Source organism: Canis lupus, chromosome 27 (assembly GCF_011100685.1).
Source record: "Canis lupus familiaris isolate Mischka breed German Shepherd chromosome 27, alternate assembly UU_Cfam_GSD_1.0, whole genome shotgun sequence".
Classification (NCBI taxonomy): Eukaryota; Metazoa; Chordata; class Mammalia; order Carnivora; family Canidae; genus Canis; species Canis lupus.
Genome location: NC_049248.1, coordinates 32,634,323 through 32,647,795, shown reverse-complemented (window position 1 = coordinate 32,647,795; position 13,473 = coordinate 32,634,323). Strand labels below are relative to the sequence as shown.

Genomic DNA, 13,473 nt, shown 5'->3' with positions numbered 1-13,473 from the left:
AGGAATGGTCAATCGACCTAATTAATAACTAGAGAAATATAAATTAAAATTACAGTGAGATTCCACATTGCCAACAATGATAAAAAGCTGACCCAGAGTTAGAATATGTAAAAACTAAGACTCCCACCTCTTGCTAGTGAAAGTTTAAAATGACACAATAACTTTGGAAAATAATTTTGCATTACTTTGAAGAGGTGAAGATGTGCATATCATATGAACTACGTATCATAGAGGAAATTTTTATACATGTGTGCCAGGAGAAATATCAAGAATTGCCAAAGCAGCACTGTTTATCATACAAAATATTCAAACAACCTAAGTAATCACTGCCAGAGTATGTATAAATAAGATGTAGTACTACATTCACAAGATAGAAGGCTGTATAGTAGTAAATAATGAAATGTACTAGAGTCACAACTATCAAAGTACACAAGCCTCAAATATATTATTTGAGGTAAATATTACTATATTACTGGGTAAACAACAAAAAAAATTGCAGAAAAATATGTAGTCTGTCTCAATCTGTAGAAAGTTCAAAACCAAACAATGGAAAAGACTGCATGGGAGATCACAAAAAATAAATTCAGGATAATAGTTACCTCTAGAGGGCAGGATAGGAAATGCAATTGAGAAGAGCTTCCAAAGTACTGATTCTACATTATTTCTTAAGCTACAAAGTACATACAAGGGTATCGGTTTTATTATTCACTAAACTATATATATATTATATATACTTAAATATAATATATTTTCTCAAAGGTAAGAGCAATTTTAAAGAACCAGTTGCATTGCTAGTATATTCTAAGATATCTATGAAATATTTGCTAGCAAAAATCTGGGGGAAAAAGCCACTTAATTTTCATTTAAATGTTAGTTGTCTTTTTTCTTTAAGAATCAAATTTACTTATAGTTACAGTGACAGATTTTTGTAGATGTTGGTCTGTCTTTTAAAGAAGAGGTTCCTCCTCCTTCCATCAGAATCTAGAAGAAAAACAAAATTTTAACAACTCCCAAGTTTATAAAGAGTTAACCCATTCATATTTCCCTTTTAATCTCACCAATTCATTTTATGTACTTTTCTATTACTTTAATTCAACAAAGATGATCTTATAACTATGAAGAAAATTGCCTGTGATGAATAAAATAAAATTTAAATGAATTTTGAAAACAGCAAGCAACAGAATAGACACTTGCCAAAAAAAGTGATGAAAAGGCCTGAGGTAATCATAAGTAAATGCAGTTCAAAGAGACAGAAATATGAAAGCAATATGGATATTTATTCTGTTCTCTATCTCTAATTTCTTAAGTTGGATATCAGTTTCTGTATTTTTAGGTATTTTTAAATAATAAAAGCCCATGAAGTATCAATTTTCTGTAGAACAAACCACTGGTTTTTGTTTCATCAATTTCTATATAATTTCTAATTTATTTTCATTTTCATTTTCTCTTTTTCTTTTTAAAACCCAGAGTGTGTAATTTCCAAAAAAGTAAGGGAGGTTAAGCATCTTTTGTTGTTGTTGATTTCTAATGAATTATTAGAAAATGCAACTATGAATCTCTCCTTAGACAAATCTCAAACTTCCTTTATGGCTTATTACATGAATTATATTTGCAAATGTATCGTGGACCTAGAAAAATATATGCTTTCTGTTGGTTAAGATAACAGTGCTTTAATAAAGACAGGTAGGATAAAGGAGAAACTGTCCAGCTGTTCACCAAACTGTTTCCCTTTCCTCTTGGGCATACAGCTAGAACTACATTCCCTAACCTCCCTTGGAGTTGGTTTGGAAATGTGATTTAAGTTCTGGTCAGAGGCAAAAGTGGTGTACACCACTTACTACTCAAAGCCCATAAAGATTTTCTCCACAATCCTCTACTCCCCCCCCACCCCGCTTTTTGCTATCTGATATCAACATACACTATAAATGTGGAAACCACCCATTAAAGAAAGCAAAGTCCCCATCAGCTTGGGGTCCTGAATAACTTTATGGAACAGAGCCTCTTCTCTAACCCCACTATTCAATCATTTAAAAAGTATTATACGCTCAACTCTTAAAATACTCAAGCTCGAAATTTGTACCACAACATACAAGTTGAGACAGCTATACAGACCCCAAGGCAAATACATACACAATACCTACCTTAGATCTGTTTATACAGGATAAATGACAGGAAAAACCATCCCAAAGAGAAGATACTAAATTATCCAAAGAATTTCCTCCACACCCCCAGGAGAGCAAGCCTTCACAATGCCTGCCAAGCTGGATTTCATAATTGGTATGGATCAACAACTCTGTATTTCCTCTTCTGTTTTCTGAATGAGTTTTCTATTGCATTTATATTGTCTTTGCTCTGAGACTATTTATTTTTTTTTATAATGATATTTTTTTTATTGGTGTTCAATTTACTAACATACAGAATAACACCCAATGCCCATCACCCATTCACTCCCACCCCCCGCCCTCCTCCCCTTCTACCACCCCTAGTTCGTTTCCCAGAGTTAGCAGTCTTTACGTTCTGTCTCCCTTTCTGATATTTCCCACACATTTCTTCTCCCTTCCCTTATTTTCCCTTTCACTATTATTTATATTCCCCAAATGAATGAGAACATATAATGTTTGTCCTTCTCCGACTGACTTACTTCACTCAGCATAATACCCTCCAGTTCCATCCACGTTGAAGCAAATGGTGGGTATTTGTCATTTCTAATAGCTGAGTAATATTCCATTGTATACATAAACCACATCTTCTTTATCCATTCATCTTTCGTTGGACACCGAGGCTCCTTCCACAGTTTGGCTATAGTGGCCATTGCTGCTAGAAACATCGGGGTGCAGGTGTCCCGGCGTTTCATTGCATTTGTATCTTTGGGGTAAATCCCCAACAGTGCAATTGCTGGGTCGTACGGCAGGTCTATTTTTAACTGTTTGAGGAACCTCCACACAGTTTTCCAGAGTGGCTGCACCAGTTCACATTCCCACCAACAGTGTAAGAGGGTTCCCTTTTCTCCGCATCCTCTCCAACATTTGTTGTTTCCTGCCTTGTTAATTTTCCCCATTCTCACTGGTGTGAGGTGGTATCTCATTGTAGTTTTGATTTGTATTTCCCTGATGGCAAGTGATGCAGAGCATTTTCTCATATGCATGTTGGCCATGTCTATGTCTTCCTCTGTGAGATTTCTGTTCATGTCTTTTGCCCATTTCATGATTGGATTGTTTGTTTCTTTGGTGTTGAGTTTAATAAGTTCTTTATAGATCTTGGAAACTAGCCCTTTATCTGATATGTCATTTGCAAATATCTTCTCCCATTCTGTAGGTTGTCTTTGAGTTTTGTTGACTGTATCCTTTGCTGTGCAAAAGCTTCTTATCTTGATGAAGTCCCAATAGTTCATTTTTGCTTTTGTTTCTTTTGCCTTTGTGGATGTATCTTGCAAGAAGTTACTATGGCCGAGTTCAAAAAGGGTGTTGCCTGTGTTCTTCTCTAGGATTTTGATGGAATCTTGTCTCACATTTAGATCTTTCATCCATTTTGAGTTGATCTTTGTGTATGGTGAAAGAGAGTGGTCTAGTTTCATTCTTCTGCATGTGGATGTCCAATTTTCCCAGCACCATTTATTGAAGAGACTGTCTTTCTTCCAATGGATAGTCTTTCCTCCTTTATCGAATATTAGTTGCCCATAAAGTTCAGGGTCCACTTCTGGATTCTCTATTCTGTTCCACTGATCTATGTGTCTGTTTTTGTGCCAGTACCACACTGTCTTGATGACCACAGCTTTGTAGTACAACCTGAAATCTGGCATTGTGATGCCCCCAGATATGGTTTTCTTTTTTAAAATTCCCCTGGCTATTCGGGGTCTTTTCTGATTCCACACAAATCTTAAAATAATTTGTTCTAACTCTCTGAAGAAAGTCCATGGTATTTTGATAGGGATTGCATTAAACGTGTATATTGCCCTGGGTAACATTGACATTTTCATAATATTAATTCTGCCAATCCATGAGCATGGAATATTTTTCCATCTCTTTGTGTCTTCCTCAATTTCTTTCAGAAGTGTTCTATAGTTTTGAGGGTATAGATCCTTTACATCTTTGGTGAGGTTTATTCCTAGGTATCTTATGCTTTTGGGTGCAATTGTAAATGGGATTGACTCCTTAATTTCTCTTTCTTCAGTCTCATTGTTAGTGTATAGAAATGCCACTGACTTCTGGGCATTGATTTTGTATCCTGCCACGCTACCGAATTGCTGTATGAGTTCTAGCAATCTTGGGGTGGAGACTTTTGGGTTTTCTATGTAGAGTATCATGTCATCGGCGAAGAGAGAGAGTTTGACTTCTTCTTTGCCAATTTGAATGCCTTTAATGTCTTTTTGTTGTCTGATTGCTGAGGCTAGGACTTCCAGTACTATGTTGAATAGCAGTGGTGAGAGTGGACATCCCTGTCTTGTTCCTGATCTTAGGGGAAAGGCTCCCAGTGCTTCCCCATTGAGAATGATATTTGCTGTGGGCTTTTCATAGATGGCTTTTAAGATGTCGAGGAATGTTCCCTCTATCCCTACACTCTGAAGAGTTTTAATCAGGAATGGATGCTGTATTTTGTCAAATGCTTTCTCTGCATCCAATGAGAGGATCATATGGTTCTTGGTTTTTCTCTTGCTGATATGATGAATCACATTGATTGTTTTACGGGTGTTGAACCAGCCTTGTGTCCCAGGGATAAATCCTACTTGGTCATGGTGAATAATTTTCTTAATGTACTGTTGGATCCTATTGGCCAGTATCTTGTTGAGAATTTTTGCATCCATGTTCATCAGGGATATTGGTCTGTAATTCTCCTTTTTGGCGGGGTCTTTGTCTGGCTTTGGAATTAAGGTGATGCTGGCTCTGAGACTATTTATTTTGTGTACCTTTTATTATATGTTTCTTCTTTAATTTTATGATTATTCTACATTTCTTTAAAAATACAGATTATTTTCTAATTTAATATTCTTTGAATCTTGATTTCTAAAAGATCGGCTTCTTTATATTTATTAATTGCTAAGCAAATTTCATTCTTTACATGTTATGTTTACCATTTATGTGAAGTGTCATTTTATTTTTCCCCCTCATTAGGTTTCCCAGTGACATTACAAATCCTTTGAATTCTGAAGTTCCTCCATTGTCTTCTCCAAGTCTCCTCCTCCAATGTCTCCATTTCTTTAGTGATTACCTTCTCATTTTCAACAATCATATTTAAACCTTATTTCTCTACTGCTTTAAAAGTAAATAGGTTCTGGGGCACATGGGTGGCTCAATCAGTTAAGTGTCTGCCTTCAGCTCAGATCATGATCTCTCAGGGTCCTGAGATTAAGCCCCGCCTAAGGCTGCCTGCTCAGGGGGGAGGGGAGTGTGCTTCTTCCCCTCTTTCTCCCCTCCCTCCACCCCACAGTCATGCTCTCTCTCACTCTCTCTCAAATAAAGTATTTTTTTAAAAACAAACCAAAAAAAGTAAATAGGTCCTAGTTCAAGATGGCAATGTAGAAGGATACTTAACTTACATCCTCCCACAGACACATCAAATCTACAGCTACATACAGAACAATTTCCTCTAAAAGAAACCAAAGAGCTAGCCAAAAAGACTCCTTCTAATTACGAAAACATGAAAAAACACACACTAAAACAAATTGGGGGTACCTGGCTGGCTCAGTCAGAAAAACATGACACTCTTGATCTTGGTGTCATAAATTCAAGCCCCACTTTGGGTTTAGAGATTACTCAAAAATAAATAACTTAAAAAAAAAAAAAAAGAAAAACCTTTTTAAAAAAGTTATTAAAAAAAAAGTTCAAGAGGCTAAAGCACACAATTTCACCACAAACCCCATTACGAGCAAGCAACCCATAATTGAAAGGGAACTCACAACTCTAAAATTCCTCCAGAAGAGCAAGTGGTTTGAACACTACAACTGATACCCAAACTTTTAAGACCTCTATCTGACAGACAAAACCCCAAAATATCAAGCTCTGTAAGTCAACAGGGCTATGTCTGTGAGACCAACAAGGCTACATGTAGCACACTGAGCAGCAGTTTCTTAACAAGCTCTCAGAGGCTCACTCTTTCTACAACTCAAGAGGCTAGAACTGAGGCAGTTCACTTAAATACCCAGTTTTTTGTGAAAGAAGCCTATTATCTTACCTTCATAGCAACAGCCTGAGGGATAGACTTCTAATTAAACTCACATCTAAGGACAAACTAATCCTCTCCAGAGACCTCAAGAGGCTGAGCACTATCTTTATGCTCACCCTCTGATCAGCTTCAGTCATCAGCATCCCCAGTAAGGAGATTGTGCACATGTCTGGTACCCTGGTTTTTGTGGCTGCTGCTCATGGGATGCCACCTAATTACTTAGCTCTGGCAGCCAATAGGTCCCAGATCTCGGCCTTACATTTGAAGGTCCCATACGACTGTTACAAATAGAGAAATAATTCTGAAACAGCCACCTCCAGGGGACAGGACAGAGACACAACAGACTAAAATGCAACCCCAATCTTTCTGTGAAAGAGGCCTATATGATTATCTTAAATCTTCAGCCTGAGGGGCAGGCTTCTAATTTAACACACAACTAGGAGCCACCTACAATCATCTCCAGATTCTGTGGAAGCTACCAGGTACCATCTTCATACTCACTCTGCTCTACCCCAGACTGCTGGTGTATCCAAGAAAGGAGCTTGTACAAACACCCAGCATCCCAGCTTTTGTGGTAGCCTAGTTCTGGTGGCCAGCAAGGCTTAGCTTCACAAATTCAATGGGATGACAGCCTACAAAGAGATACTTCTTAAGTGGCTATCACACCAGGGCTTAGTGTAGAGGGGATAAGATGCCCATCTCAAAGTCTTGCTATGAAAGAGGTACACTTGCCTACTTTAAAAGCTCCCACCTAAGGGTACACCTTCCAATAAAACTGAATCTGAGTCCTGAGATCCTTCCCACTGGGATATGGGCAGGTTTTGGCATAGCCTCAACTACTGGGAACTACTAAAAATAAAGTAGACTACTTGGAAAATCAAAAAGTTTGAGAGACAACCAAGAGATAGGACAGGGTTTTATTTCGTACTCAAGGCCCCACCTTCAAGACTAAAAGAGATGTGTTTTATCTAACACACAGAAACCAACAGAGTCAAAGCAAATGACGAGACAGAACAGTATGTTCCAAACAAAAGAACACAATAAAGCTTCAGAAAAAGACTTCAGTGAAATGAAGATAAATTATTTTCCTGATCAGAGTTCAAAATAACAGTTGTAAAAATGCTTTCACTGAGGTCAGGAGAACAATGCAAGAACCAGATGAGGATGTCAAGAAAGAAACAGAAAATATAATAAAGTTCCAAACAGAAATCACAAAGCTGAAGAATACAGTAACTGAACTGAAAAATATAATAAAAGGAATAACAGAAAAGTTGATGAAAGCCAAAGAAAGGATCAGGAACTCAACTCAAAGGGCAGTGGAATTTGTTAAAGCAGAGGAACAACAACAAAAAGGAATTAAAAAAGTGAAAATAACATAAGGGACTTATGAAACAGTATCAAATAAACCAGTATTTGTATTATGGGAGCCCCAAAAGGAAAAGGGAGACAGGGATAGAAAATTTAATTGAAATTATGGCCCAAAACGTCCCTAACCTGAGGAAAGAAACAGAGTTCCAAATAAGCTGAACCCAAAGAAACCATACCAAGACACATAATTAAATTATCAAAAGATAACAACAAGGAGATAATTTTAGAAGAAGCAATAAAAAAACAACTTGTTTTATACAGGTAACCCCCATAAGACTATTATCAGATTTTTCAATAGAAACTTTGCAAGCCAGAAGAGAGTGGCATGATATATTCAAAGTGCTGAAAGGGAAAACAACCAGTCAAGAATATTCTACCCAGCAAAGCTGTCCTTCAAAATGGGAGCAATAAAGAGTTTTCCAAATAAGCATAAAGCTAAAGGAATTCATCACCAATAGACTTGGCTTTACAAGAAATCTGAAAGGGATCTCCTGAAGCTGAAATAAAAGGTATCAACTAGTAACAGGAAAACATATGAAAGTATAAATCTTACTGGTAAAGACAAATATATACTAAAATTCAAAATAATGTTATAAATGTGGTGGGTTAATTACTTACAAAGCTAGTATGAAGATTAAAGACAGAAGTAGTAAAAATAACTACAATAATTTGTTAACAAATGTGTTAGACAAAAAGAAGTTGTAACACCAAAAACATAAAATGTTTGGGAGGGTAATCAAACTATAGAGTTTTAGAATGCATTGGAACTTACATTTTTATCAACTTTAAATGGACTGTTATCAGTAGAAATTGTTTTATATAAGCCTCATGGTAACCCCAAAGCCAAAATCTATAGTAAATAAACAAGATATACAAAAAAAGGAATCTAAGCCTAACATTACAGAAAGTCATCAAATCACAAAGGAACAGGAACAGAGCAAGAGAAAAAGAAACAAAGGAATTACACAACAGTCAAAATATGATAAAAAAAAAAGGCAATAAAAAAAAGGCAATAAGCCTGTATCTATCAATAATTACTTTAAATATAACTGGACTAGATTTCCCCAATCAACAGATACAGAGTAGCCAAATGGATTAAAAAAAAAAAAAAAAGAACCATTCATATGCTGTGTTCAAAAGACTCATTTCATATATAAGGACACATACAGGCTGAAAGTGAAAGGATGGAAAAAGATATTTCATGAAAATGAATACCAAAAGAAAACTAGAGTAGGTTACACATAGACAAAGCAGACTTTAAAACGAGACTATAACAAGAGACAGAGAAGGTTATTATATAATGAAACAGGAGTGAATCTAAGCAGAGGATATAACATTTGAAAATATATAAACACCCAACATAGGAGTATTGAAATATATAAAGCGAATATGAACAGACCTAAAGAAATAGTAATACATTAATAGTTGGGAACTTGAATATCCCACTTTCATCAATGGATAGATCCTCCAAAATAGAAAATCAGTACTTAAGGAAACAGTGGCCTTAAATGCCACTTTAAACCAAATGTATTAAACATATATAGAGCATTTCATCCAAAAGCAAGAGCATACACATTCTTTTTTTTTAATATACACATTCTTCTTTTTTTTTTCTTTTAAGATTTTATTTATTCATAGAGACAGAGGGAGAGAGGGGCAGAGACACAGGCAGAGGGAGAAGCAGGCTCCATACAGAAAGCCTGATGTGGGACTCGATCCCGGGTCTCCAGGATCACACCAGGCTGCAGGTGGCGCTAAATCGCTGCGCCACCAGGGCTGCCCTATACACATTCTTCTTAAGCACATATTGAGTATTTAGCATGACAGATGGTATTCTAGGCCAAAAAAACAAGTCATAATAAATTCAAGAAGATTAAAATCACATAAACTATGTTTTCAAACCATAATAGTATGAAAATAAAAATTACCAGAAGGAAGCTGGAAAATTCATAAATATATGGAGATTAAACAACATGCTCCTAAACCAATGACTGAAAAAATTAAAAAATATTTTAAGTATCTTGACACAAATAAAAATGGAAATACAAAATACCAAAACTCTGACATGCAACAAAAACAGTTCTAAATGGGAAGTTTGTGGTGACAAGCACCTTATTAAGAAACAAGAAAGATCTCAAACAACCTAACTTCATACCTCAAGTAACTAACAAACTGAACCTACAGTTAGAAGAAAGCAAATAAGAAAATTCAGAGTGGAAATATATAAAGCAGAAACTGAAAAGACAATAGAAAATATTAATTAAACTAAGAGCTGGGGCTAGTTTCCAAGATCTATAAAGAACTTATTAAACTCAACACCAAAGAAACAAACAATCCAATCAGGAAATGGGCAAAAGACATGAAGAGAAATCTCACAGAGGAAGACATAGACATGGCCAACATGCACATGAGAAAATGCTCTGCATCACTTGCCATCAGGGAAATACAAATCAAAACCACAATGAGATACCACCTCACACCAGGGAGAATGGGGAAAATTAACAAGGCTGGAAACCACAAATGTTGGAGAGGATGCGGAGAAAAGGGAACCCTCTTACACTGTTGGTGGGAATGTGAAATGGTGCAGCCACTCTGGAAAACTGTGTGGAGGTTCCTCAAAGAGTTAAAAATAGACCTGCCGTACGACCCAGCAATTGCACTGTTGGGGATTTACCCCAAAGATTCAGATGCAATGAAACGCCGGGACACCTGCACCCCGATGTTTATAGCAGCAATGTCCACAATAGCCAAACTGTGGAAGGAACCTCGGTGTCCATCGAAAGATGAATGGATAAAGATGTGGTTTATGTATACCATGGAATATTACTCAGCCATTAGAAACGACAAATACCCACCATTTGCTTCAAAGTGGATGGAACTGGAGGGTATTATGCTGAGTGAAGTAAGTCAATCGGAGAAGGACAGTGTATGTTCTCACTCATTTGGGGAATATAAATAATAGTGAAAGGGAATATAAGGGTAGGGAGAAGAAATGTGTGGGAAATATCAGAAAGGGAGACAGAACATAAAGACTCCTAACTCTGGGAAACGAACTAGGGGTGGTGAAAGGGGAGGAGGGCGGGGGGTGGGGGTGAATGGGTGACAGGCACTGAGGGGGGCACTTGATGGGATGAGCACTGGGTGTTATTCTGTATTTTGGTAAATTGAACACCAATAAAAAATAAATTTATTAAAAAAAAGAAAAAAGAAAAACTAAGAGCTGGTTGTTTGAAAAGATTAAAAAAATTGACAAACTGTTAGCTATGCTTAAAAGGGAAAAAAGAAAGAGAACTCAAAATCAGAAATGAAAGAGGAGATGTTATAACTGATTATAAAGAAAAACAGATCACAAGAGACTACTAAAAACAATGATAAATCAGCAAACTAAATGACCCAGAAGAAGTTAATAAAATTATTAGAACATATAACCAACCTATCAAGACCGATTAAGAAATCAAAAATATGAATACACCAATTACTAGTAAAGAGACTGAATCAGTAATCAAAAACTTCCCAACATGCAAAAATCCAGAACCAATGGCTTCCCTGGTGAATTCTATCAAACTACCAAACATTTTAAAAAGAATTACTATAAAAAAATAAAAATTAAAATAAAAATTAAAAATTAAAAATTAAAAAATAAAAAGAATTACTATCAATCCTTCTCAAACTCTTCCAAAAAATAGAGGATAAAGAAACACTTCCAAACTCATTTTATAAAGCCAGCATTATCTGATACAAAAACCAGAAAAGGACACTATAAAAAAGAATTATAGGACAATATCCTCTAATAAACATAGATTCAAAAGTCTTTGAAAATATTTGCAAACTATATTTAGCAATACATTAAAAGGATAATACACCATGATCGAGTGGGATTTATTCTAGGATTGTAAAGATGGTTCAACACTAAAGGATAAAAATCCTATGATCATCTCAAAAGATGCAAAAAAGGCATCTGACAAAATTTAACATCCAATCATGATTAAAATTTACAACAAAAGATTATAGAGGGAATATACATCAACAGAATAAAAATCATACATGTTAAGCCTACAGCTAACATCATACTCAAGGGTAAAATGATGCAAGTTTTCCATTTAAGATCAGGAACAACACAAAGATGTCTACTCTCACTACTTTTATTCAACATAATACTAGAAGTCTTAGAGCAATTAGGCAAGAAAAAGAAAAGGCATCAAAAGCAGAAAGGAACAATTAAAATTATCTTCCTTTGCAGATAACACTCTATATAAAACACCCTAAATACTCCACCAAAAAACTGTTAGAAATAATAAATTCAGTAAAGTTGCACATTACATAATCAACATACAAAATCAGTTGCATTTCTATACACTAATAATGATCAGAGAAATTAAGAAAACAATCCCATTTATAACTGCATCAAAAAGGATAAAATATCTAGGAAAAAATTGAACCAAAGAGTAAAAGATATGTACACAGAAAACTGTAAGATACTGATGAAAGAAACTGAAGACCCAGGCAGCCCGGGTGGCTCAGTGGTTTAATGCCGACTTCAGCCCAGGGTGTGATCCTGGAGACCCGGGATCAAGTCCCAAATTGGGCTCCCTGCATGGAGCCTGCTTCTCTCTCTGCCTGTGTCTCTGCCTCTCTCACTCTCTCGGTCTCTCTCATGAATAAATAAATAAAATCTTAAAAAAAAAAAAAAAAAGAAACTGAAGACCCAAATAAATGGAAAGATAATCTGTGCTCATGAATTGGAAGAATTTATCTTGTTAAAATGTCCATACTACCCAAAGCAGATCCAAAAAATCCCTATCAAAATTCCAATGATATTTTTCACAGAAATAAAACAAATAATCCTAAAGTCTGTATGGAACCATAAAAGACCCTGAATAGCCAAAGCAATCTTGAGAAAGAAGAACAAAGCAAGAAGCATCCATTTCCTAATTTCAAACAATATTAGAAAGCTACAGTAATCAAAACAGTACGGTACTGGCATAGAAAACAAGCACAGACCAATGGAACATAATAAAAAGCCAAGAAGAAAATACATACACAATGGCCAATTAACTCACAACAGAGGAGCCAAAAATGTACAATAGGGAAAGGGAAGTATTTCCAATAAATAGTGCTTGGAAAACTGGATAGCTACATGCAAAAGAATGAAAGTGGACTTCTATCTTACACCATACACAAAAATGAACTCAAAATGGAATAAAGACTTGAATATAAGATCAAAACCATAAAGCTGCTAGAAGAAAACATAGGGGGTAAAGTTCCTTTACAATGATTTTTTTTTATTTGACACTAAAAAATAAATGCAATTAAAAAGTGAAACTAAATAAGTGAGACTACATCAAACTAAAACACTTCTGCACAGGAAAGGAAACCATCAACAATTTGAAAAGGCAACATATAGAATGGGACTAAATATTTGTAAACCATTTATCTGATAAGAGGTTATATCCAAAACATAAAGAACTCATATGACTCAAAGCAAAATACCAACAGTCTAATTAAACAATAGGCAGAGAAACTGAACAGACTTTTACCCAAAGAAGACAGACAGATGGCCAACAGGTACAAAAGTCTGGGTTTTTTGCTCATTTTTTACATTCCACATGTAAGTGAAATCATATGGTATTTGTCTTTCTCTGATTTCACTTAGCATAATACTCTATAGATTCATCCATGTTGTCACAAATGGCAAGATATCATTCTTTTGTATGGCTGAGTAATATTCTATTGCGTGTGTGTGTGTGTGTGAATCCACACACGTATATACATACTACAATTTCTTATTCATTCATGTATACAAGGACATTCAGGTTGCTTCCGTATCTTGGCTATTGTATATAATGCAATAAACATTGGGATGCATGTATCTTTTCAGATTAGTGTTTTTGTTTTCTTTAGGTAAATACCCAATAATGGAATTACCGGACTATACAGTATTTCTAT

The 13,473-nt window shown here is 35.6% G+C and overlaps 1 protein-coding gene across 38 annotated transcripts in view; it reads right to left on the bottom strand.

Annotated features, from left to right (window-relative positions):
* Positions 1-13,473, bottom strand: part of C27H12orf40 (chromosome 27 C12orf40 homolog) — a 120,186-nt gene that overhangs the window by 41,329 nt on the left and 65,384 nt on the right. For 36 of the 38 annotated variants that reach the window (XR_005380034.1, XR_005380036.1, XR_005380035.1 and 33 more), the window contains one exon: positions 915-981. Coding sequence is in view for 26 of the 38 variants with exons in the window: in XM_038577289.1 (XP_038433217.1) it covers positions 915-981 (67 nt within the window). In the remaining 12 variants the exon portion in view is untranslated. Of the gene's footprint in view, positions 1-904; positions 982-13,473 lie in introns of all 38 variants that reach the window. The other 2 variants (XR_005380041.1, XM_038577305.1) reach the window with 1 other exon arrangement.